Source organism: Leopardus geoffroyi, chromosome D1 (assembly GCF_018350155.1).
Source record: "Leopardus geoffroyi isolate Oge1 chromosome D1, O.geoffroyi_Oge1_pat1.0, whole genome shotgun sequence".
Classification (NCBI taxonomy): Eukaryota; Metazoa; Chordata; class Mammalia; order Carnivora; family Felidae; genus Leopardus; species Leopardus geoffroyi.
The window spans coordinates 30,424,694-30,448,382 of record NC_059329.1 but is presented as its reverse complement, the minus strand read 5'-3'; the positions used below and the strand labels follow the sequence as shown (position 1 = coordinate 30,448,382).

Below are 23,689 nucleotides of genomic sequence, written 5' to 3'. Positions count from 1 at the left end.
CCAAGGAGCCTGCCTCCCAAGTGGATAGATTAGAGCAGACACATTTGAAGGTGAGAGAGCTGTCTCCCTTTATTCCCTCCTCCTTTCACCCCCAGTTCTGAGGTTCCTTCCAGCATAAATATTTCCATTATGGAAGGAAAGATTCTGGAGTGCCAGCATTCCATTGCTTCCAAACTAGAATGTTTAGTGTCAGGCATTTTCTGACAGAGATCACCTTTGGAAAATGAAAGGCCAGTGAAAAATTAGAATTATAAGTGGTCTCAATCTCCTTCTGTGTTTTCTTAAAGACCAGTTGGGTGGAAACAAACCCAATTATTCCTTTATCACATAAAATACCCAAAAAGCCCAAGCCAAGTCTTGCTTTACATTGGTGAATTACTTGGAGGAGAGGCCAGTCTATTTCTAACCTGCACTATTAATTATAGAGCACTTGTAAAAAAGAATTAAGCCTAGAAATGCAGCTGGCAAGCTAACACCTAATTCTGTAAATAATTGAGAGTCAAACCATTGTTTTCCTGAAAACTCGAGATTGTTCAAAGTACTTTCCTGATTAGCACCTAAATAATAAAGTAATTATGTAATTAGTAATTAATTTGTCACTTCAGGACGTAATTTAATTTATTATCTTTTCTTTTAAGCTTGACACCAGAGGTAATGAGGCTGTGGCTATATTTCCAGGGACAGGCTTGGCAAGAGGGGCTCTGTTGGAGATGAGCACACATTCCAGGGCAGCACGAGAGGCCTGGAAGCTAGGATTCCAGAATCCCTTTATAAGGATTTGGGATGGTTTTTGCCATCATTTTTATTATATTAGATGCTGGATGAGTATTGATGTGCTTGAAGTTGTCCATTGTGTGTGTTTTGTGTGTGATAAACTATGCTTCTTAATTCACTCAGTATTCACTCTCCAAGTGCCCTCTGTGTGCCCACACTGAGTTAAGGGCTTTGGAAATGATTGAAGAAAGTGGTATTGCCATGGTCTTGTTCCTAGGAAGTTTTATGTGTTTGAATTTGTGTTGGTCTGTAGGTGTGTGTATGTATGTACATTTAATTCATTCATCCATTCAGCAGACATTCGTTGAGTGCTCTGTTACAAGCTAGGAACTGTGCTAAAAACCAGGCATGCAGTGTGATTTACTGAAAAGATCTTTGTTCTCAGGGAGAGTCAGTGATCAGTACTTTAAAGAAAATAAAATAGTCTAAGGGGGTAGAGAATGTTAGAAGTGCTATCTTAGATGGGCTGACCACTTAAGGCAGAGATAGCATTTTAGCGAAGATTTGCATGAACCAAAGGAGTGAGGTCTGGGTACAGAGAGGGCAGCAAATGCAAAGGCATTGAGATCGGACATTCTTAGCACATTTGAGAAAGACAAAGATGGCCAGGGTGGCTAGAGCACGGTGAAGGGGTATATGGTAGCAGACGAGGTTGGCAGAGGAGGGAGCAGACAGTACCAAACCTCAAAGCACTGACTGGTTCTCGGGGCAACGCTGTCTGGAGAGGTGACACCTATCTCAAAGCTTCTCTCTCTCTTTTTAAAATGTTTATTTTAGTTTTGAGAGAGAGTGTGAGCCAGGGAGGGGCAGGGAGAGAGGGGGACAGAGGATCTGAAGCAGACTCCAGGCTGACAGCAGTGAGCCCAACGTAGGGCTTGAACTCACAAACTGTGAGATCATGACCTGAGCTGAAGTTGGACACTCAACTGTGTGAGCCACCCAGGCGCCCCTCAAAGCTTCTCATTGATGCCTCAGATGTTTCTGGGGAGATGACAATGATGATAGTCATGGCAAAATAACCAACATTTCACACGTATCTACATTCACAAGATCCCTTTCATAAACTGTATCTCACTTATTCCTCACCTCAATACTGGAGGGGGCCAGATTTGGGTAAAGCCCAGAGAGGCTGAGTAACTTGTCCAGGGTTACCCAACTAGTGGCAGGCTGCACTGTAACTTGGTCTTTGGGTACCTTAAGATGAGCTAAAAATGTCCTGCCTCAGCCAGGCATTGTGAACCCTAGGACTCAAGGTTAAAAGTGGGGCCCCTCCTTGTCACTTCAAAAGCAATGAAAGTCCAAGAGGTTACGAGTGATCTGATTGCCTCTACAAGCAGCTCAGACTGATGAGACTGAGTCTCTGAACAGTTGATTATCCAAACAGGATGGATATTGGTCAAAACTACAGTCAATGCAGGTGGTAGTGTGGGGATAACCTGGCATAATCAGAAGAAAATTAAAAAAGGAGTAGCCTGCAGAGTGGGCTGTCTTTCTGTCTGGATGCCAGAAAAGGAAGAAGGTGGAAAATTTTCTCTGCCTAATCTGGAAGAGTAAGATTCCTTGTCACCATGGCCTGTGGTCTGTAGTAGGCCTAGATGGAGCTCAGGTGGGAGACATCCTGGAAATATGGGGCCTGACTGGGCTGGGGTTAAGGAAGTTGGAGTATCAGGGATGATCTTTAGGTGAAAGACCGGAGTGGGGGGTGATGGAACAGTCTGGAGCTAGTAGCAAGTGTGTGCTCTGCAAGTCATTGGGAGCTGTGCTGTTTATCGCTTTGTCCTTAGTGTTGAGCATGGTGGCCTCCTTGTAGGTGCTCAGCAAATATTTGTTTATTGGGAATTAGCCAAGCACAATGGGAGAATATTAGAATTTGCACCCAGCCAGACTGACTTTGAATTTCAGGTCTCCTCTTCTCCTGTAAGACTCAGGCGCAGAGGATTTTACTTGTGTCCCCCTTCCTTCCTTTATCCTAGCACCTCGCGGAAGGTTAAGTATGAACACAATGGCCATGGTGCCTGGTGTGGGTGGGCACTGCATGCAGGGCGGCAGCCTGGCTAATCCCACCCTGCATCTCTCTGCAGCTCCTCCCACCTTTACGGAAACACCCCCCCAGTACATCGAGGCCAAGGAGGGCGGCAGTGTTACCATGACCTGCACAGCTTTTGGGAATCCCAAGCCCATTGTCACCTGGCTGAAGGAGGGGACACTCCTAGGTGCTAGTGGGAAATACCAGGTAAGTGTGGTTCTCCATTGGGGCTGCTGCACTTCTCCTTGCTTGCCCTTCCTTTGCCTCCTCCCTCTCCACGGTGGTCTCCTGCTTCATGTGACCAGTAACATTGCACAGCAGGCAGCCTTGTTGGTGTCTGTGGTTGAAGGGAGATGAACGGAGTGCCTGGCTCCATATCCCCCTAGTGCATGAGCCCTGAGGCTATCTCTGCCTGAGGAGATAGCCCCTGGTGGGGCCCCAGTGTGGGTGCTGAGCTCCATCTCTCTTTGGCCCCAGGTGAGTGATGGCAGCCTGACGGTGACATCGGTCAGTAGGGAGGACAGAGGTGCCTACACCTGTCGCGCATACAGCATCCAGGGGGAGGCTGTTCATACCACCCACCTGCTTGTCCAAGGTAAGAGAGATTTCTCTGGCTTCTTCATGCCTCAGACCTTTTACAGGGACTTCCATCCCATCTGAGCTGCAGAGGGGTTTGCCCAGGGCACGACTGGCACAGCTGAGGTAGGTGGAGAGATGGGCAGCTCATGAGGAGTGGGGTTGGGCTCCCCCTGAGCATTGTGTAGTTCATAGCCCAAGTGCCCATGGTGGCCTGTTGTGGCCATCACACGGGATGACAGGAGGCACCATGTTGATGGTTACTCTGTCTGAGTAGTGTCCTGCTGTACCTCCATCTTCCCCAGGGGAGAAGACCTCCCTTAGGTTTCCACCCCGTTAGTGACAGCTTCAATAAATAAAGATAGGAATTCAATCCAAGCCTCAGACATTTAAAATAACACTGAGGGCATTTGGCAAAGCTGGGGTCTGCATGGTCAGCATGGGAAATGCCAGTTTTCCCTGCCTGGGGCCCCAGTGTGCCCCAGAAGGACTAGCGTCAGGATGGCAGAATCTCTTTGTACTGAGCCCATCCACCCTATTTGCCTCCCACCTGCTGCCTGCTGAAGGAGCGGATGAGAGCTAGTGGTGGCTGTTTGGGCTGCCAGGGCTGCTGAGACGCATGTTCTTTCTGCCTTCTTCTGACTTGGAGTGTTGCAGCATGGGCCAGAGGTCCCTCTGTAGATTGGAGAAGAGCTGCCCACTCTCAGGAGAGAGCCAAGTGGCAGCTGTGGCCTATCTGGAAAGCTAGCACCAGGGAGTTCTGGGATTTCACTCTCCATTTACTCTGCTATCCCCCTGCCTCCTCTCCCCAAATCTGCCCTCTTGACCTCTGGCTGATAAGCAGCACAAGCCTTTTAACTCCTTTAGAAGCAAGATTATTCCTTGCTCTGGATTGAAAAGAGTGGCCTTTGTCCCTCATGCATGTCCCCTGCTCAGGTTCTGCTGGAGAGAAGGATGAGCAGGAAGGGGTATGTATGTCTATGTGTCTAGGGGTGAGATGGCTAGTTTGGGGAGCTTGTGCATGGAGGCAGGGTGCAGGTATACACCAACAAGGGTGTCCTGCAGCTGGCTCAGGGGGCTGGGGCTCACTGTGGTCACACCCCAGGACTTTTTGCATCTCTGGGACCTGTAAGGAGAGTAAGAATGTGAGTGCTAGCAGTAGCTGGAAGCATCTCTGTGGCGACTGCCCAGCGTTGTGCTGTTGCCTCTTGAACCAGTGCTACCCTCCAGCTCCCTCCTGGAGTTTAGGCTCTGCTTGCTGAGACCTCTCAGAGCTTCCTGGGAGGTCCCAGCACTGCTGTGCTCCCCTCCCATACCAGGTAAGGTTATGTTTATTTCCTATTCCCTAGGGCCTCCCTTCATCGTTTCCCCTCCTGAGAACATCACTGTCAACATATCCCAGGATGCTCTGCTCACCTGCCGGGCAGAGGCGTATCCCGGCAACCTTACCTACACCTGGTATTGGCAGGACGAGAACGTCTACTTCCAGAAGTGAGCATGCTGCCCTGCCCTCTCAGTGGGGTCCCCAGACACCAGGCCTCCCAGGGGCAAGGCCTCTGAGCAGGGGCTGCTGCAGGCTGCTCTTGGGCTCTAGGAGCTTGCAGAGGGGAGGTCTAATCTGTCCCTCATGCAAGGCCAGTGTCTGCACAGAGTGGCCTTGAGATGGGCCAGGAATATGAGGAGGCTCTGGCTCTCCTTGCCTCGTTCACAGAGAGGGGACTCCTTGCTGCCTTGCTCCACTGTCTCATGGAAGACCCTCTTCCCCCACCCCTCCTTGTCTCTTTGTGTGTTTGTAGTGACCTGAAGTTGAGAGTGCGGATCCTGATCGATGGGACCCTGATCATCTTCCGGGTGAAACCTGAGGATGCAGGGAAATACACCTGTGTTCCTAGCAACAGCCTGGGGCGCTCCCCTTCTGCCTCAGCATACTTAACTGTGCAGTGTGAGTAGGGATAGGGAGAGCAACACGTGGTGGGGGTTCCAGAAGATCCAAGCCACATTAGCCAGACTGGAGGCTGGAGGATAGTAAGAAACCGAATGTCATTTGAGGGAATGTGGGCAGAGGAATGACAGGAAGCAGGGATAGCCCAACATGAGGCCAAGACTTGGGCTGGTCAATTGAGGTGAAACAGTGCTTGCTGGGTGTCCTCTATGGGCCAGGCATCACTACAAGTGTTAACTGATTCATTCCATCAGTCAACAGGCTTAGGTTGGATTCAAGGATTGGTAGACCTTTTGAGCAGTTGTCTTTGTCTTGAATGCTAGCCAACTCCTCTCTCTGGATGTTGAATGAGATGGTCTCTGGTCCTTTTTTTCTCAGATATATGAGGGAGTGTAGGTGAAGCTGAAGTAGAGTTAGATTTCCTGCCAGCTCTATGCCTTCCCCCACTGTGGACAGCTGTTTGGAGTGAAGGGGACAGAACCCTCTTCTGGGGTGACTTGATCTAGTTCTGCCAGCATCTAGCTCCCTCTTGGCTTTCTTCTAGCTCTTCTCTAGGGCAGCCAGAGATCCAAATGGATGAGCTGCTCCTCATGCCAGAACAATTGAGGGCTTTTGTGCAAGTGCAATAATTCAGTTTGCTAATCTTGAATCCGGCAGTGTAGTCGATGCTTTCCCACCCCCTGGCAAGCTGATCATTGTGAGAAAGAGACAGAAGGATGAGTAATGAGGATTAATTTCTTTCTTTTGATTTGTGGATGGCCCTGTCACTCAGACAACAAAGGCCCTGCCTGGTTACCGTAGGTGACAGGCTTTTCATCACTTGAGGGCTAGTGTGGGAAGACTGCTCACCTGCAAGGGCATGCCATGGCTGGGTGAGAAGTTCAATAGCCTAGAGATGCCCTGGTCAGCATGTGAGCTGAGAACAAGCAGAAGGACAGTTGATGACCCCAGGAAGTGGGGCTGGTCTCCAAAGCCACTCCACACAGCTGGGTGTTTGCACTTGTCTACTGCTGAGTGGGCGCTGTGATGGTGGAGCCAAGCTGGACCTTTGAGCCCTGTCCAGCTTCTCACCTCACATGCTTATTGTTTCCTTCTCCATGCAGTGATTTTGCTTGTGGGGACAAAGGCATCATTTTTCCACTTCCATTGTCATCAACTTAAAAAGGGCTTTTAGCATGCTATATGATGAGTCTAAGTTTTTAAGGGCTATGAGGCCCTAGGAAAGCTATGTGGTGTGACCCAGGACATCAAGCACTTCCCACCCTGACCTGCAGTAGGAAAAAGCAAGTCAAGAAGCTATTTAAACATGACTTACCATGTGCCCCAAGCTGTGCTAGATGTGGAGGAGCTAAGGGCAGGGAAGAGTCCACTTGGAGTAGCATCTTGTCTAGCTATGTCACTTGGGCTAGAAGGTGGCGGGGGCAGAGAGAGAGAGAACCAGCAGGGGTAGTCTTCAGAAGGATGAGGAATGTAACCAAAAGTAAGGCCCCCACCTATGAAGCCATGGGCCATTCTGTGCCGAGAGGGGCATGCGGTTTCTGCGTCTTTCCCCAGTGCCATCACCCACTGCAGCTTGTCCCTTTTTACCTCCTTTTCGCCTTCAGAGGGAATCCGGGGGGTGAGATTTTCAGGTGGGTGAGACAAGGATCTTTATTTCTGCTAAAAAGCAGCGTTCAGAGTATTTCCCATTCATAAACCCTTTGAAAAATCTTGGAGGCAAAAAAAAAAAAAAAAAAAAAAAAAAAAAAAAACCTCTACATACAAAAGAAGGAAGCTATGTCTAAATATATAACTCGGCCTGATATTTATGTAATGCTGTTCTCTGAAGAGCTCCAAATGCTTAAAACATACCAGCTCATTCATCCTCACTGCCTCACTGGAAGTTCTGGATCTTTCTCCTGGTCGCCCTCAGGGGAAATTGGGGAGAATGGAAAGGTGATGAGTCACCCACATCACAGGATGTGCTCCTCTTGCTGCTCTCCTGGGAAACTTTCATCCATTCTGTGGCCAAAGCTGATTCCGTATTCCAGCTGCACAGAGGGGAAACTGAGGCCAAGAGGGGCTGGACAGCTAGCAGAATGGAGAGGAGAGGAAAGAACCACTGGTGGTCATGTCTCTGAACACAGAATGTAGAACTGACATTCCACTTTTGGTTTAGGATGTGGAGCGAGAGAGAGCTGCGTTTGGAGTCTAGGGGCTGGGGAAATGGACATCCAGGGTCCTTAGTCTGCAGTTCAGTCCATGTGTAGGAGCATTTGAGGGGTGTTAGGGATTTAGGCAGGTGAAAACATGCCTTTGGGTGCCTCCAGACATTTGAAACAGAAGTTCTTAAGAATACAGTAGGCTGGGCAGATGAAAAGCCGCCGGCAGCCCACACTGCACTGGGGCAGCCTGATGTGGCCTCCAGGCTTTGTCCGTCTTGTTCCTCATGGTGGTCCAGGTAGCTGGCACTGTTGTGAGCACTGAGGATATAGGCAGTGTTTACTGAATGGGTGGATGGGTATGAATGGCAGTTTCTTGGAGTAGGAGTGTCTGTATGAGACCCCGGGGGTTTATGTGGTGGTTTGGCCCCCTGCCCAGATCTCTCACTCCTTGACTGCCCTCCTGCCTTTCTTCTCTCCCACCCCATGCTACCCCTCTACAGATCCAGCCCGTGTCCTCAACATGCCCCCTGTCATCTACGTGCCCGTGGGAATTCACGGCTATATCCGATGCCCTGTGGATGCAGAGCCACCAGCCACCGTGGTCAAGTGGAACAAAGATGGCCGCCCCCTGCAGGTTGAGAAGGTGCTGAAAAGATGCATGTGGGGTCACAGTGAGACTCTCCTGATGCTGAGCTGCTGCCTCTGAGGGTCTGGTTCCCTGCAGGACTCCTCTAGTCCCTACCAAAAAACTCTGAGAAAGCAACGAGCTGCTTCCTGTGGCGGGTCTACACTCTGGTAGAGCTTTTGCCATTCTCCCAGGGCACTTAGACAACCCCTTACCCCACACTAGCTGGTGCTGTGTCCAGGTCTGCGAAGTTAGGTCTGGCCTGGTGGGGGCTGGGACCGAGCTTCTGTCCCCTGACCATTGCTCCCTGTTCTGCTGTCTGTGCTCTGACAGAACCTGGGTTGGACCTTGATGGAGGATGGCTCTATTCGGATTGAGGAGGCCACAGAGGAGGCTCTTGGCACTTACACCTGTGTGCCTTACAACACCTTGGGGACCATGGGCCAGTCTGCTCCTGCACGGCTTGTCCTGAAGGTGAGGCCCAGGGCTGAGAGTGGCCTCCATGGGAGTGGGCAAGCTGAAATGATTGACTTCATGGCCTTGCTGTGCTCTCCCTAGGACCCCCCGTATTTTACGGTGCTACCAGGCTGGGAGTATAGGCAGGAGGCTGGCCGGGAGCTGCTTATCCCCTGTGCTGCTGCAGGGGACCCTTTCCCTGTCATCACTTGGAGAAAGGTACCTTCAGGTTCTGGAGCTCTTGGGAAGTGTGCTGGAGGGGCAAGATCTGGTAGTGCTCTGTTGTGACCGGGCCAGGTGCTGAGCAGTGGGGCTGACTTCTAGAGTGATGGGTGCTCTGGAGGAGGGACAGTGGGGGTGCGGGCTGAATGTTCGGGTACCACTTGCTCCTCCTGTTCTTGGGCCTCTGATGTGTTGGTGGCTTCTCTTCTTCCCTGCTGACCCGGCTCCTCCCCTGCTGACCCACTCCTGCCTTCCTCTTTGCCCCCTTGTTTGGCCAAGGTAGGGAAGCCCAGCAGAAGCAAGCACAATGCCCTGCCCAGCGGGAGTCTCCAGTTTCGAGCCCTGAGTAAGGAGGACCACGGGGAGTGGGAGTGCATCGCCACCAACGTGGTCACCAGCATCACTGCCAGTACCCACCTGACCGTCATCGGTACGGGGGCTGTGGGCAGGAGGGCTGTGGTCTGGGCACCGGACACTGTCTACCCTTTCTGGGCATCTTTCTTGAGTCGGCCCACCCCTGAATCAGGAGCCTGCCACGTGTGACCCTAGCCCTCTGTGGACTCTATACAAGGGAAGGTGACATGGGGCCTGTCCTGGGGAGATCTTTTTCTGGCAAAATGTACCCAGCAACACCCCCCATAGAAATGAGGCATGTGTGTGGGCAGTAGCGACTGTGTCTAGGCCTAGAAGGGGAGCTGGAAGAATGGAATGAGGGGGATCTGGGAGGGGACCAGTGTGCTGAGCTCCAGCAGCTGGGCCTGGCCTGGAGGTTACTGGCGTTCCCATTTCCGGGGTGCCAGGGGTTATGTTCCCACTTCTTTTACCTGAGGTGTGTGTCCCTAAGACCTCAGCTTGTAGCCTGCCCCTCTGGGGACTGATAGCTAGTTGTAACAGTGGCCAACACTTCGAGCATTTACCACCAGTTTTAGGCTCTGTCCCAGTTGGTGCCCTATCATTTTTAACCTATGAGGTGAGAGCTGATATTTCCCCAGTGTACATACATTGAAACCAAGGCTGGCATGGATCACACACCTTGCCGAACATCACATCACTAATAACTGCTGGGTCCTGGACTCAAACACAAGTAGAAGTTCTTAATAGTTGTGTTGTGCTGCCTCTCACTTTGATGTTCGGGTGGAATATGGCTATCTCTCATGAGGCCAGAGAACTTTATAGGAGAGGGACTTTTTAGCTTGGACTGTGACCTTGAGGGAGAGTGTTTCTGTATTTGCCAGGTGAGCACAGGATTTTGGCCTGGGATGACGAAGGTTCTGGTTTCCCTTTGGCCACATTCCTGATGTTCGTGCCATATCTTGCTAGAAGGACTCTATGGCACAGTGGGATGGCTTTTCTTCTGCAGTCCTACTGCTCAGGGCATCAGCTCCTCAGCATCCCTCGCCATTCTGCGCTCCACTTGAGGCACTGCATTTTGCTACTACGCAGTGCCACTGTGGGTGCCCAGCTCACTGGGCCCAGTTCATTTCAGTCTGAGAGCACTCCACTTGGTCTCCAGGCACCAGCCCCCATGCCCCGGGCAGTGTCCGGGTCCAGGTCTCCATGACAACTGCCAACGTGTCCTGGGAGCCAGGCTATGATGGAGGATTCGAGCAGACATTCTCAGTTTGGTACGGACCTCTGTGAGTCACCCCCGCATGCTTTGCTCTCTGCTTCTCCCTCCCCCAACCCCTGACTTCAGTCAGTCCCTGGGGCGGGTGGACGTTATGAGAAGGATACAGTTCTTTGCCTGCTAGACCTCCAGTCAGTGAGGTGTGTTGACATAGTGACTAGGTCTTGTGGGGAATGGGCACGTCTGTGAGGGATTCAGGGCATTCTGCATTCCCAGCCTGAAAGGTTTGGATGCCAATTTAGGCTGTTGCCTGAATTGACCATCACCCTCTGCTGCTCTCTCTTCAGCTTATCTCACTACCCTTTTTTGTATCCTTGGTTCATGCTTCTTTTAGGTTCCTCTGTCCTCTGGAGTCTGGAAGAGACTCCCAGTCTTCAGTGGCATTGAGAAACAGCCCAGCTGGAAGCGTAGAATCTAATTTTTATTCTCTCGCTTTCCCAGTGGTTCCAGAAACTGATGTGAAGTGGTGCTTGCCTTCTGGCCTTGTCTTCAGCATCTTCATTTTCTCTAGGACCCTGTGTTTCTATTGTGTTTATATCTCTGCTATTAATTTGGCCAGATGTAGTGATTTGAGATCTTTGCTTAAACCTTGGGGTAGGTAAGGGATCTTAAAGATGCACACATAAATCAGGCTGAGGTCAGGAGGCACAGAAAAGGTGGAGAGAGGGGCCGTAGTGGACCTCCTTCCCATCACGCAAGGGTTTTTCTCCCCCACGTTCCCATCCTGAGCCAAGAACTGGCCACCTGCAACATGGGACATCCTTGAGTGGGAAGGATGAGCCCTCTCACTTCCTCCTTTTCAGACCTGCCTCATCTGGCTATGTATTCCCAGCCAGGCTCGATCAGGGCCTAGGAAGGAGGAAATATTCCTGCAGAGGGCAACTCATGGAGATTCAGGGAGAGCCCTTGATACACTAGTCAACATCAAGGGGGGTTAAGAGGAAGCTGCCCTCTTTCCCATCATGATGTTTTGGTGGGTACATCCTGAATATTCTGGATGTTTTGAGTTCTGACTGGGCAAACAACTTAGATGCTGAGTGTGGGGAACTCTCTGAGTTGCAACCAGAACATCCTCCACCCCTTAATCTCTGTTCCTCCCAAGGCAAGGTGGGGGGCTGGGCGGGGGAGGGCTCCTGACAACCCTGCCAGGTGACTGCTGCAAGAATCATGGTGCTGCTGGGCAGCTGTGTGTCCAGGGAAGGGCCTTTGGCAAGGCCAGGCCATCTTTGGGGATGTCCAAGTGGCAGGTTTGGGTGTAGATTGGGGTTTCCCTCACTGCTTGCGGTCCTGCTCCATGCTGCTGCTCATCTGCACCGCTTTATCACACTTTGCTCACTTGCTTTGGTGCCCGGGGCGGTGGGGTGGGGGCGGGTGGGAAGGGTAGTTGCAAAGTTTGGGGAGGTCTTCTTCCCTCCTGTTGTTCTGATTGCCTCTGACTCTCCACGTATTGACTCAGACATTTGGCACTGGCTTCTTTTTGCTGTGCTTTTTGCTGCCTCAGCTCAAACTCCTAAGCATTCATGGTAGTGAGCATTTAAACCTAGAGGGAACCCTGTGAGCGGGCATCCACTAAGTTGTAGCTCAGGGCTGCAGGAAGAAAGCTGCCCAGGGTCTCAGTCCCATAGGATGATGTCTCCTCCCCGTGGTGATCCCAGGGCACTGCACCTGGAAATAGCAGGGATGGAGAGTTAGGTGGGCGGTGTAGAACAAACACTAACCTTCACCCCTAGTTCCAGGGTCCTCCACGCACAGTGTGACCTTGCCCTTGATTATGAGTTCTAACTGTTAAGGCCTTAAGGATCCTGGTCCTCACTGTGGGGAAATCCCTGCTCATTTTTGTCTTATACCCTAGGCTTCTTCAGGTGACTCAAACCTTGTTGGACTGAGTGAGCCCTCTGGGTTACTTTACTCCCTACTTTTCACTGTCCCTGGGAGGGTGGGCAGCTGAGGTCACCTGGATTTCTTCCCTAGTCCTGCCATTGTTGAATTGCTCATCCTCACTTCCCCACGATGGTACCTGCCTTGTTCCTACTGTCCTTACTCTCCCAAGGCAGATGTACTCTTAGGGCTGTGACCAGGGTAAAGATCCCCCGCCCCCCAGTGCAATTGGTAGTTTGACCAGTATTGTAAGCATCTCTTATATCTAAGGGTTCCTTTTAGTAGAGGTGGTGCCAGTGGTGGCTGGTGACCGGCGTTAAAGACTGGCACAGCCAGAGTTGGGAAGGTCATCCCACCTTGGTCATTTCCTCTTTCTATCCTGAAGCCAGGGAAGGCCAGGTCTGCCCAGTGCCACCTCCTTGAGGACCTTGCATGCATTCTCGTGTCTCCAGTGTAACCCACCCCACCTCCTTGTCCCCGATCCTCTCTCTTTCTTTTGGCCAGGATGAAGCGGGCACAGTTTGGGCCCCATGACTGGCTATCTTTGCCAGTGCCACCGGGACCCAGCTGGTTGCTAGTGGATGCCCTGGAGCCTGAGACAGCATACCAGTTCAGCGTCCTGGCCCAGAACAAGCTGGGAACGAGCGCCTTCAGTGAGGTGGTCACTGTGAACACTTTAGGTGAGGACCCCGGGCTGGGATGTCTTGAGGATATTTCCTGGAGGATCTGGGTAAAGACGGTAATGGTGGTGATGATCCTAGCAGATAACATTTACTTCTTACTATGTGCCAGGCACCTTGCTACATGCTTCAGGTAATCATGTCATTTGATCTCCCAAGAAGGACTTCTCATCCCATTCTTTGAGTTTTGCCTGGACCATAGTGCCTTGACCCACATCAGAGCACTTTGGGCCAGGTTCCTTTCAACATTTATCCTTCCTTGGTAAGCCACATGTTTGCATCTTCCTGTGGCTTCACAGGGCAGGCTAGGAATCCTTCTTCCTCCTTCTGCACCCTTGCCTATTCTTTCCTCTGGCCCTTGGCCTCATTTGGTGGCTGGTGTGTGGCCAGTTCTCCCTGTCAAATCTTAGTCATGCTGACTCTTCCTTCCTGGACCCAGTGGCTCACTCCATTCCACCTGGAGAGCACCGTGAACAGGTGGCACCCCTCCAGGCTGTTCCTGGATCCTTTACTGCCACTAGGGGGTGCAGCAGTGATGGGATGCTTACCCCTGCTCTGGAGCTTTCCTCCTTGGCCTTTTTATTCTCCACCTGTGCCAAGAAGGCAATTGAGAGCAGACAATGTGCTATGAGAAGACAATTCTAGCTCCTTGGAAGAGAACATAAAATACATTTTGTAGTATCTTTTTAAAGATACTATCTTATTTAAAAGATTACATTTAATTCTTCCATCTCCTAACTCTCTACACGACAACCCCACCCCCCCACCCTGCCCCGGCGATTTCTGTTTTTTTTTTTTTCCATTTGAGACACTTCATTCCCTCATCTGTGTTTTTAGAAATGCTGAGAAAATAGGTTCTTGTGGCTGTGGGCCACTTCCCTTGGGTGAGGAAGGCTCTTTTGTGTGACACTCTTGTCCCTGAAATGACTCCTACATGGCAAAGTGACCATTGCCTTGGGGCCACAGTGCCCTAGAGACACATGCTGAGCCAGAAGGCACTTTAGAGAGGTGAGGGTACAATGATCTCGGCATCGCCACATACTTTCCCTCTCTCCCCTCTGTGCCACAGCATTCCCTATCACAACTCCAGAACCCCTGGTGCTGGTTACCCCACCGAGGTGCCTCACAGCCAATCGGACCCAGCAGGGTGTGCTCCTGTCTTGGTTACCCCCTGCCAATCACAGCTTTCCCATTGACCGCTACATCATGGAATTTCGTGTCGGGGAACACTGGGAGACGTTAGATGGTGCCATCCCGGGCACTGATGGAGACTTCTTTGCCAAGGATCTGTCACAGGTGAGGTGTCCAGCCTTTCCTTGCTGCTGTTCCCAAATTCTGGAAGTGTCATGACTCTCTGGAGTCACTGAATGCTTTGAGTGAGGTGTACAAGTCAGGTGTACAAGGTGTACAAGGTGTACAAGGCTGAGCCGTGTGCTGCCCCACACCGTGATTCCTTTATTCTCAGATCTGCTACCGAGGTCTGGGATCCGTAGATCATGGCAACTGGGGTCCTACAGACTCAGGACCAGTGTTTGGCAGTGGTGACTTTTATTGCCTTGAGGGCTTTTTCCACATACAGACATAAGCTGGAGCCAGGCAGAGCAGGTTAGGAGCCCAGATTGTGTAAATAGTGACCTCAGCTCCCTGCTAGGGGTCTAACTTGGGCTGGGTGAAGGATTTCCCAGAAGGATTGTCTTCTAGCTTTGCCCAGGGAAGGACCCCTGCTTTAACAATTTAGAGTCCCTACAGGAATATATATATATATATATTCCAGCTGACCCTCCGCTTTAAACTTTGATGTCTCTCTAGCTGGAGAGAGGAAACAGCTTATTATTACATGGATATAGATAGCCTCATCTATCTTTCTGTCTTCCTTCCCTGGACACTCATTTAATGATAGCATTGGGGCTCCTGAGAGCCTGTGTGAGCATCTCTTTCCAACTCTGCTTTCAGTGCCCTCACTTTTGTAGATTGAAATCTGCCATGGTAGGAGTATTTTTATCATGGAAATTGGCAAGTGCGTTTTTCAAATCAGGACTTTTTTCTTTTAACCTGAGAGCTGGTTGTTCAACACTTGCAGTATGCCACTGCTTTGGGTACCCCATTCCATGAAAGGTCATTGCAGGGTGGGTGTAGTGGTGGGTCAGTGGCTGTCTCAGATTTCTGGGCTGACAGGCTATTATCCCTGGGACTGTAGGATACCTGGTACGAGTTCCGGGTTCTGGCCGTCATGCAGGATCTGATCAGTGAGCCCAGCAACATTGCCGGTGTCTCCAGCACAGGTACTTGGGCTGGGGGGTTCTCTTACAACTGTGGGGGGTAAAAGCCACGTGGGAATCCCCCAGTGAGATAGCTAAAATGAGGAAAGAAGGCTGAATTGGAAACAACGGAGAGCTCTGGTTGAAGCTGTGAGTTGTAGTGTTTCTTAAGGCCCTCCGACCCATTCTTCTGCATCCATGATGGACAGGATTTCTCCAACTAAAGAGCTGTGTTTATGACACTTTCTAAAAGATAGCTGCAGAAAGAAATGTCGCTAATCTCATTATAGTTGTCAAAAATAACTTGACTTAAGTTCTTTTGCTATAAAATCCCTGTTTCCTCCAGTGTTGTCCTCTGTAATGGGCTGGGGCAGTGAACTGGAGAGACAACAGGTCAGCACGTATTTATTGAGTGCCTATTATAAGACTGCTTTATAATTATGGTGGTTTTATTTGGAAAATTACTGTTTGGTGTTGTTTCCCTCTACCCCTTTGTCTCCCTAGATTTTTTTCAGGCTAAATACAGCCAACTCCCTAGCATTTTCCCCATTTATCTTTCTTTCTCTTGGCCCTGGTCCCATTTATACACAACTTTCTCCGCTACAGTTCCTGCCTGAACACAGAAGAACTCCTCCCTTGCCCAGTGAAGTGGCTCCCTAGGTCTGGGAAGAGGCTTTTGCTTAGTGATCAAGCAATGGCACCGTTTCCATGGGCACTGCTCACACAAAGACCTCTGGGACCAGTTGGCTCAGAGCTTGGCCAAGAAGCTCATGCAGTAGTACTCACAGAGCTATAGAAGCACCAGAGTAGGCAGACTTGGGGGAGGAGAAGGAAAGACTGAAGTGGCACCAGAGCCCTGGGGCAGTGGGGTGTGACTTCTGCATCATGGTAGGCACCATGGACCTTTCTTTCTTTCCTTCTTTCTTCCTTCCTTCCTTCCTTCTTCCTTCCTTCCTTCCTTCCTTCCTTCCTTCCTTCCTTCCTTCCTTCCTTCCTTCCTTCCTTTTTCTTCCTTTCTTCCTTCCTTTCTTTCTTCCTTTTCCTTCTTTCTTTCTTTCTTTCTTTCTTTCTTTCTTTCTTTCTTTCTTTTCTTTCTTTCTCTCTTTCTCTCTTTCTTTCTTTCTTTCTTTCTTTCTTTCTTTCTTTCTTTAAGTCCTGTCGTGGCTTCCCTCTAGAGAAGAGACCCACAGGAACAGGGAACAGAGTTTGCAGGATAGAAGATGTGAAGGTTTTCATCAGTGAACTATTCTGTGTACAGGGAAGATTCCCCATGAGTGAATGAAGGTGCAGCAACCTCAGCCCCCCTCCCCCCATCTTTAAGCCCCCCATTCCCAAAAGCTGTAGCATTCATTTGCCAACTCAACTTATCAGTGTGATTTGGGTTATTTTCATCCATCGCTATATCACCATAACAATGGGTTCCAGCCAAATATATCAGACTGCACAGAACCTAAAAAGTGGCACTTACTGTTATAACTGACTTTGAAGTAGGGTACAATAGATGGGGTCTAGTCCTGGCTCCACTAACAAGCTGTGTGGATTTGGGCACAAAGTGAAACTCACTTCTTTACCTGTAAAATGAAGTGGGACCTGTGTTGAAAGTCTGTGCTAGCTCCAGTATTCTGAACTTGAGATGACCAGGATGTGCTAACCTTCCCTGTAGAAGTTGCTTAGTTGTGCTATAATGACTTAGAAATAGACAGATCTGAATTCTGTGGTCACAACCTCTTCTCCCTGCTATAGCATTTTTCCCTCAAGGTACCTTCACATCTACACTCTCATTTTGTTAAGATGACATAGCAGAAGGCAGAAAATACCAACAGGAGGTCAGAGTAGCAGTGTTGTGGTTTGGGCATTGATCTGTAGTATCTACGTAAGCAAGTTGCTCAAACTCTGCCATGACAGTTTCTTTACCTTAGAAAATGAGAGCAATAGCATGTGCTCTGTCTCATTTGAGGGTATCAGGTAATATGCATGAGAGCCCTTTGCAAATAGCAGTAGCCAACTATAGATTATTATTGAAATTATTACCCTTATGGGGTAAGGTATAGATGTGATTTCTTCTTTACAAGCTCTGTAGGTATCACTTGACTTCCATAAACTAGTCTTTTCTGTCTCTTCCCCATCTATACAAACCTCTTCAAGTGCTAGAGTTGAACATGGAGCCTGAGCTTTAACATTGTCTGTTCTACAGAGGTAGGGAAAAATACTTGGGAGCTAGTTGTCAGTGTAGGTGGGGGCTGTTATGGGAGGGAGGTAGGGAGTCATGTGTGTTCCTCGCCCCTCCCTGCAGACATCTTCCCACAGCCGGACCTGACCGATGAAGGGCTAGCTCGGCCTGTGTTGGCTGGAATCGTAGCTACCATCTGCTTCTTGGCAGCTGCCATCCTGTTCAGCACCCTGGCCGCCTGCTTTGTCAACAAGCAGCGCAAGCGTAAGCTCAAGCGCAAAAAAGGTGGGTGTTTGCCCCCACCACCCTGCTCTACCTGGCTCAGTTTCAAATGCTCCCCATTGGGAGAGAAGGTCCACTTTTAGCATGGTCTCCCTCGAAAAAAAGGGAAATTGGAAATTATGGGTAGAACTACCAGCAGGACTTGATCTGGAAGAGGGAGTAAGGAAGAAGGATGCTGGGGAGGGTGTGCTGGGGCCAGAATGAGAGAGAAGGCAGGTGTAGTGGTGGGCACAGGACTCTGGACTGGACCCAAAGATGCCTAACATTGGAAGGGCTTGCTGTCCTATGTGGCTTTGCTCCAGCCCCTGAGGACACCTGAGATAAATTTTGTATCCCTGGCCTCAGTAGGGTCTCTTCCCCTTCTTTTTCCTTCCAGATCCTCCACTCTCCATCACTCACTGCAGAAAGAGCTTGGAGTCTCCGTAAGTGCCCCTGCTGTTGTGGTGTATGGGCAGAGGGTTGAGGGTGGAGACAGGCAGGTGGTTTGTCTCACTCAGCCCCAAGACAAGTGTTTCCAAATTGTTTGCTGTTAACTGATCTGCACGGTAATTTTAAGTTGTCCACATTAACAGAGGGAGCAGTAGAGTGGACAGTCCAAATTAGCAGATAATCTCCTTAGCTTTGGAACGTGTTTGTTATTTTTTTTCATCCTAATAGATTTGCATTCATAGTGTGTTTTGCTTAAGTTAATATTAAGATGGGCTTGCATTGCTTGAACACCCTGGAAATGAAGGTGACTAGACAGAGTGTGGCAGACAGTAAGGGCAGGGCAGAATGAAAGTAGAAATGTGGGTGTTCATTCAAAAAATGGCCAGCACACATTTAGACAGTGGAGAGTTGGCCAAGGTATTTCATGCCAAAATATGCAGCCCATCTGCACCCCTTTTCCTTAGTATTATCTTAGGTGTTTGTGGTTGTTTGTTAAGAGAAGAAAAAGAAATGCAGGAGCAGGTGTGCCCTGCCTCACACTCCGGCTCCTTCACTCACCCCCACAGCCTGTCATCTGGCAAGGTGAGCCCTGAGAGCATCCGCACTCTCCGGGCCCCATCGGAGTCCTCTGATGACCAAGGCCAGCCAGCTGCCAAGAGGATGCTGAGTCCCACCCGGGAGAAAGAGCTGTCATTGTACAAGAAGACCAAGAGGGCCATCAGCAGCAAGAAGTACAGCGTGGCCAAGGCTGAGGCTGAGGCTGAGGCCACGACACCCATTGAGCTCATCAGCAGAGGCCCTGATGGCCGCTTCGTGATGGATCCCTCTGAGATGGAGCCCTCGATGAAGAGCAGGCGCATCGAGGGCTTTCCCTTTGCTGAGGAGACGGACATGTACCCTGAGTTCCGCCAGTCAGATGAGGAGAACGAGGACCCGCTGGTGCCCACATCTGTGGCTGCCTTGAAGTCCCAGCTGACCCCTCTGTCATCCAGCCAGGAGTCCTACCTGCCACCACCAGCATACAGCCCTCGGTTCCAGCCCCGTGGGCTGGAGGGCCCCGGCGGCCTGGAAGGTCGGCTCCAGGCCACAGGCCAAGCCAGACCTCCCGCCCCCCGGCCCTTCCACCATGGCCAGTATTATGGGTACCTCAGCAGCAGCAGCCCTGGGGAGGTGGAGCCACCACCCTTCTACATGCCAGAAGTGGGCAGCCCCTTGAGCTCTGTCATGTCCTCCCCACCCCTGCATACTGAGGGGCCTTTTGGCCACCCCACCATTCCTGAGGAAAACGGAGAGAACGCTTCCAACAGCACGCTGCCCTTGACTCAGACACCCACGGGAGGGCGCTCCCCTGAGCCCTGGGGTCGGCCAGAATTCCCCTTTGGGGGACTGGAAACCCCGGCCATGATGTTTCCCCACCAGCTGCACCCCTGTGACGTAGCCGAGAGTCTGCAGCCCAAGGCTTGCCTCCCTCGAGGACTGCCCCCCACCTCCCTGCAGGTGCCCGCGGCCTACCCGGGCATCCTGTCTCTGGAGGCGCCCAAGGGCTGGGCAGGCAAGTCGCCGGGCAGAGGCCCCGTCCCAGCACCGGCCTCCGCTAAGTGGCAGGACAGACCTATGCAACCTCTGGTGAGCCAAGGGCAGCTAAGACATACCAGCCAAGGTATGGGCATACCCGTGTTGCCTTACCCCGAGCCGGCTGAGCCGGGGGGGCACAGCGGCCCCAGCACATTTGGCCTGGACACCCGGTGGTACGAGCCCCAGCCCCGGCCCCGGCCCAGCCCCCGGCAGGCCAGGCGCGCCGAGCCCAGTTTACATCAAGTGGTGCTACAGCCCTCCCGGCTCTCGCCTCTGACCCAAAGTCCCCTGAGCTCCCGCACCGGCTCCCCTGAGCTTGCCGCCCGGGCCCGGCCCCGCCCGGGCCTCCTGCAGCAGGCAGAAATGTCGGAGATCACCCTGCAGCCGCCGGCCGCTGTCAGCTTCTCTCGCAAGTCCACGCCATCCACTGGCTCCCCTTCCCAGAGCAGCCGCAGCGGGAGCCCCAGCTACCGGCCCACCATGGGCTTCACCACTCTGGCCACAGGCTACCCCTCCCCTCCGCCAGGCCCTGCAGGGCCTGCGGACAACCTGGATGTGTTTGGACAGACGCCTTCCCCTCGAAGGATGGGGGAGGAGCTGCTCAGACCAGAGCCCCCCCCACCGCCATTACCTACTTCAGGGTGAGTGTGAGCTGGTTTCTCCTGCCCACCTCCACCTGGTCATCTTCCACCCCCCATTCCTTACCTGCCCTCCACCCCTTCCATCAACCCAAATGACAGGGCTTGTCTGGACATGGTGCAGCATCCCTTCGGGAGAGTTCTGGTCTTGGCATCGACAGGGTGTGGTCATGGGGTTGAAGGTGGGGCTTACCTGCCCAGGTACCCTGCCAGGAGCATGAGGGATCTCCTCTACCCAGCCCAGAGATCTCAGGAGGCCCCCAGGGTGATGCGGAATGGACACATGTGGGCAAGGAGAGGAGGGTGTGGTGTGTCCGAGTGAGGGGTCACCTCAGTTACTCTTAGAGTGGAGAGCTCTCCATATCCCCGTGATCCTGGCTTTGGGGGTGGTTCCAGGGTTTACCCAGAGACCTTGTATCCAGCCTCCTTCCCTTTCCTGGGCTGTCCTCCCTGCTAAGCAGGACCCTGAAGCCTCATTTCCCTGGACCACCAGGCCTGAGGCTCCTCTTCCCAATCTCCTGCCCATAGCAGCCTAGAGAGTGCCGGGCCCCTCCCACAGACTCTCCAGGGGGCGCATCCTGGAGGCTGGGAGCAAAATCTCAGGCCTGTGAACTGTGTGCCCGGAGCCACATACCCTACCCCAACCTGTGTGCCTCGCAGGAAGCCGCAGACAGACAGACAGACAGACAGACAAACAGACAAGCTCCTGCGACCAGCCTGCCTGAGAGGGCACACACTAAACTGTAGCAGCTGGTATTCCAGGTACCAGAGTCAGCCTGGATGCCTGTCTGTGCCTCTCTTTCTCTCATCTTTCTTCCCTGGCCCTCCTCTTCCTCCTCCTCCTCCCCTGCCCCCTTCCTTCCTCCTCAAGTCTGGTTTTCTGTCTGTCTTTCTTCCTTCTCCATCTTCTTTGGGTTGGCCCGACTTGCTCCAAAGGGCTTACCACATCTCTGTAGTGCCCCCGGTCCCTCCTGCCCTCCCTCCCACTCTCTCTTTCTCTCTGGTTCCGTCCTTTGGTCTCTTTTCTTGATGTGGCCGCCTGTGCAGGGGAGCAGAGTGTTCCAGAGGAGGCTGGTCTGGTGGTAGGCAGGATGGGAGGCGGTTGGAGAGGAGGGAGCCCAGCGCCCTTCCCCTGCCCCATGCACTCCCACCCTCTCTGGTACCTGGAAGTACAGCCTCCCCTCCCACTCCCCCCTGCTCCTGGCAGGTGGAGAAGGTGGAGGAGAGCTCTAGCTAGGGCGCCAGGCGTGGCTAGCCCACGGGACCCCGTGCCTCTGTCTGTGCAGGAGATGCTGTGCGCCGCAGCCCTGTCTGTGCTTTGTGCAGCGCCCATCTGCCTCGTCCATCGTACCGTCTGGTTCTCTGTCTCTCTCCTCTCCTTCCCCTCACCCCATTCTCTGGCCTCGCTTGTGGTTCTCTGGCCCCTGTGCTCCTCCCCTCCTCCCCTCTGGGTGTGCGTGGGTGGTTCCCCCACGGCCCGTGTTGATAACTGCTTTGTTTCTGATTGATCTCAGCTATCTGGGCAGTGTTGTCGAGACAAGCCTCTCCTCAGCTCAATAGGTAAGGGAGCTCCGCGGCTGGGGTGGGGCGGGGGGGTGGACAGGCGGACGGGGCTTCGGCAGGGCCATCGCTTCCTTTACAGGGGAATCCAAACCATGTCCCCTCACCCCCTCTGTGGGCGGCAGCCTCTGCTGCTCTGTTCCCACGGCTTCTGGGTTCCCCACATCATGCTGCTCCAACAGCCTCACCAGGCCACGCTCGGGCACCGCCTAGCTGCAGCTTCTGATTCCCACCCCACATGCCAAGCCTGTCCCAGAGCCTCTCTGCAGTTTTCCTCACTCAGATCCCTGCTGCCAACACACCCAGGGCCTCCCACAGAAGCCCCCTGAGACCCTGCATGTACCCCAAGGGGCCTAGAATGCCTAAATCTGCTTTGCATCTCTGCACCTCTGGAAACGTCAGGGCCACACTCATATCCAGAAACAGACCCCCTTCTGCCCTCAGGCATAGCACCACCCCTTTCCTTCCTAGACCCCCGCAGAGACTCAGATCTTCCCCTCGGGTTGCTGGTCCCTCACAGTCTTCTTGGGATCTTACTAATATTCTCAAGGAGCACAGGGTTGGGGTGTGGCCCAGTTCCTTCCCTCAAAGCTGGGTCTTCCTTAGGACCAGGTCACCTGTAGTCCTGTGAGGGCAAGGGCAGGGAAATGTCACCACTTCCCATGTTCCTTGCCCTCTATAGCTCATTCTTGGTTGTTACAGGACTGAGATGTGGACCTCACCCTCAGGCTTACATAGCTTCCAAGGTCCCTGTAGTAGTCACTCCTGATCTCCTTGGGTCACAGCTCTAGGGTCTTGGGAGGATCTTCCCAGGGAGAGAGGACAGGCTTCCCCTGGGCAGGAAGAAATTGAGCAGTAAAGCACTGCGCTCTGCTCTCCACTGAGGTTGGTCCTCTTCTGGCATTCTCCCAGGTGGAAATCTAGGAACTTGGGCATTTTAGAGGGGTATTGAGTCCCTTACAGAGGCTTAGGGTCACCTGAGACTCACTGTCTCTCATGGTGACTAAGATACTTCTTTTTTCCATGGACGCCATTGGCTGTACTTCTGGGAACAAGCAGTGTGGAGTCAGGAGAGCCTCCTGGTTTCTCTAGGTGAGAAGCATCTGCATCCCTTGCCCACCTAGTGATGTCAAGGGAGGCTGATTATCCAAACCCAGAACTATAAATCTTCAGTCATAAGAGTGGCCTCCCATAAGGAGGACTGGGATGCTGTGCCATTTCTTTATGATCTGTAGCTATAAAATTGTAGCAGCCAAGAGGCCCTGGGATCGTGTCTGCTGCTGGTTGGGTGCCACAGTGCAGCCATTAGTACTGGAGAGAGCAGGGAGGGTGTCAGGAAGTAGTTATGAGCCTTCCTTCATGAGGAGCCTCCTGTGGCCTACTGGGTGGGTGCTCCAGGGGATGGTGACTGGACCATCCTCCACCTTCATTACTCTCTCTCCCTAAACCCTAGTTATGACCCCTCTGTCACACCCAGAGAGGTAATAGCACCAAGACCAGTTCTCACTCCACTCTTGGAAAATGCCTGGACCTCATTCCCCATTGTTACTGCCACTCCCCTCACCCAGCTGTTGATCCCTGTCTCCACATAGTCACCACTGCGCCAGGTCTGAGAGCTGAGCTATCATACTCTCACTGCTGTGGCAAACCCAGAAACCAAGGGCAGCGACGAGGGAGATTTGGTTCCTTGGGGCCTGGCCAGTATCCCCAGCCTAGGAGAATAAAGTGCTCCCCGCAGCCTCGGAGTTAGACCTTGATGGTGCTGGGCAGCAAGAGCCACCGCTCACTCCTGCTTGCTGAGAGCTCCCTGGGCGCAGTAGCTGCTGG

At 52.2% G+C, this 23,689-nt stretch overlaps 1 protein-coding gene across 3 annotated transcripts in view; it reads left to right on the top strand.

Annotated features, from left to right (window-relative positions):
* IGSF9B (immunoglobulin superfamily member 9B) overlaps positions 1-23,689 on the top strand; it is a 59,553-nt gene that overhangs the window by 16,123 nt on the left and 19,741 nt on the right. Inside the window, exons 4-19 of one of the 3 annotated variants that reach the window (XM_045483517.1) lie at positions 2,856-3,007; positions 3,278-3,395; positions 4,726-4,867; positions 5,173-5,318; positions 7,963-8,105; positions 8,421-8,561; positions 8,646-8,762; positions 9,045-9,195; positions 10,279-10,402; positions 12,775-12,950; positions 14,020-14,246; positions 15,148-15,232; positions 17,502-17,663; positions 18,037-18,082; positions 18,656-20,305; positions 21,817-21,862. In XM_045483517.1, coding sequence (XP_045339473.1) covers positions 2,856-3,007; positions 3,278-3,395; positions 4,726-4,867; positions 5,173-5,318; positions 7,963-8,105; positions 8,421-8,561; positions 8,646-8,762; positions 9,045-9,195; positions 10,279-10,402; positions 12,775-12,950; positions 14,020-14,246; positions 15,148-15,232; positions 17,502-17,663; positions 18,037-18,082; positions 18,656-20,305; positions 21,817-21,862 — 3,626 coding nt within the window. The remainder of the gene's footprint in view (positions 1-2,855; positions 3,008-3,277; positions 3,396-4,725; positions 4,868-5,172; positions 5,319-7,962; positions 8,106-8,420; positions 8,562-8,645; positions 8,763-9,044; positions 9,196-10,278; positions 10,403-12,774; positions 12,951-14,019; positions 14,247-15,147; positions 15,233-17,501; positions 17,664-18,036; positions 18,083-18,655; positions 20,306-21,816; positions 21,863-23,689) is intronic. The other 2 variants (XM_045483515.1, XM_045483516.1) reach the window with 2 other exon arrangements.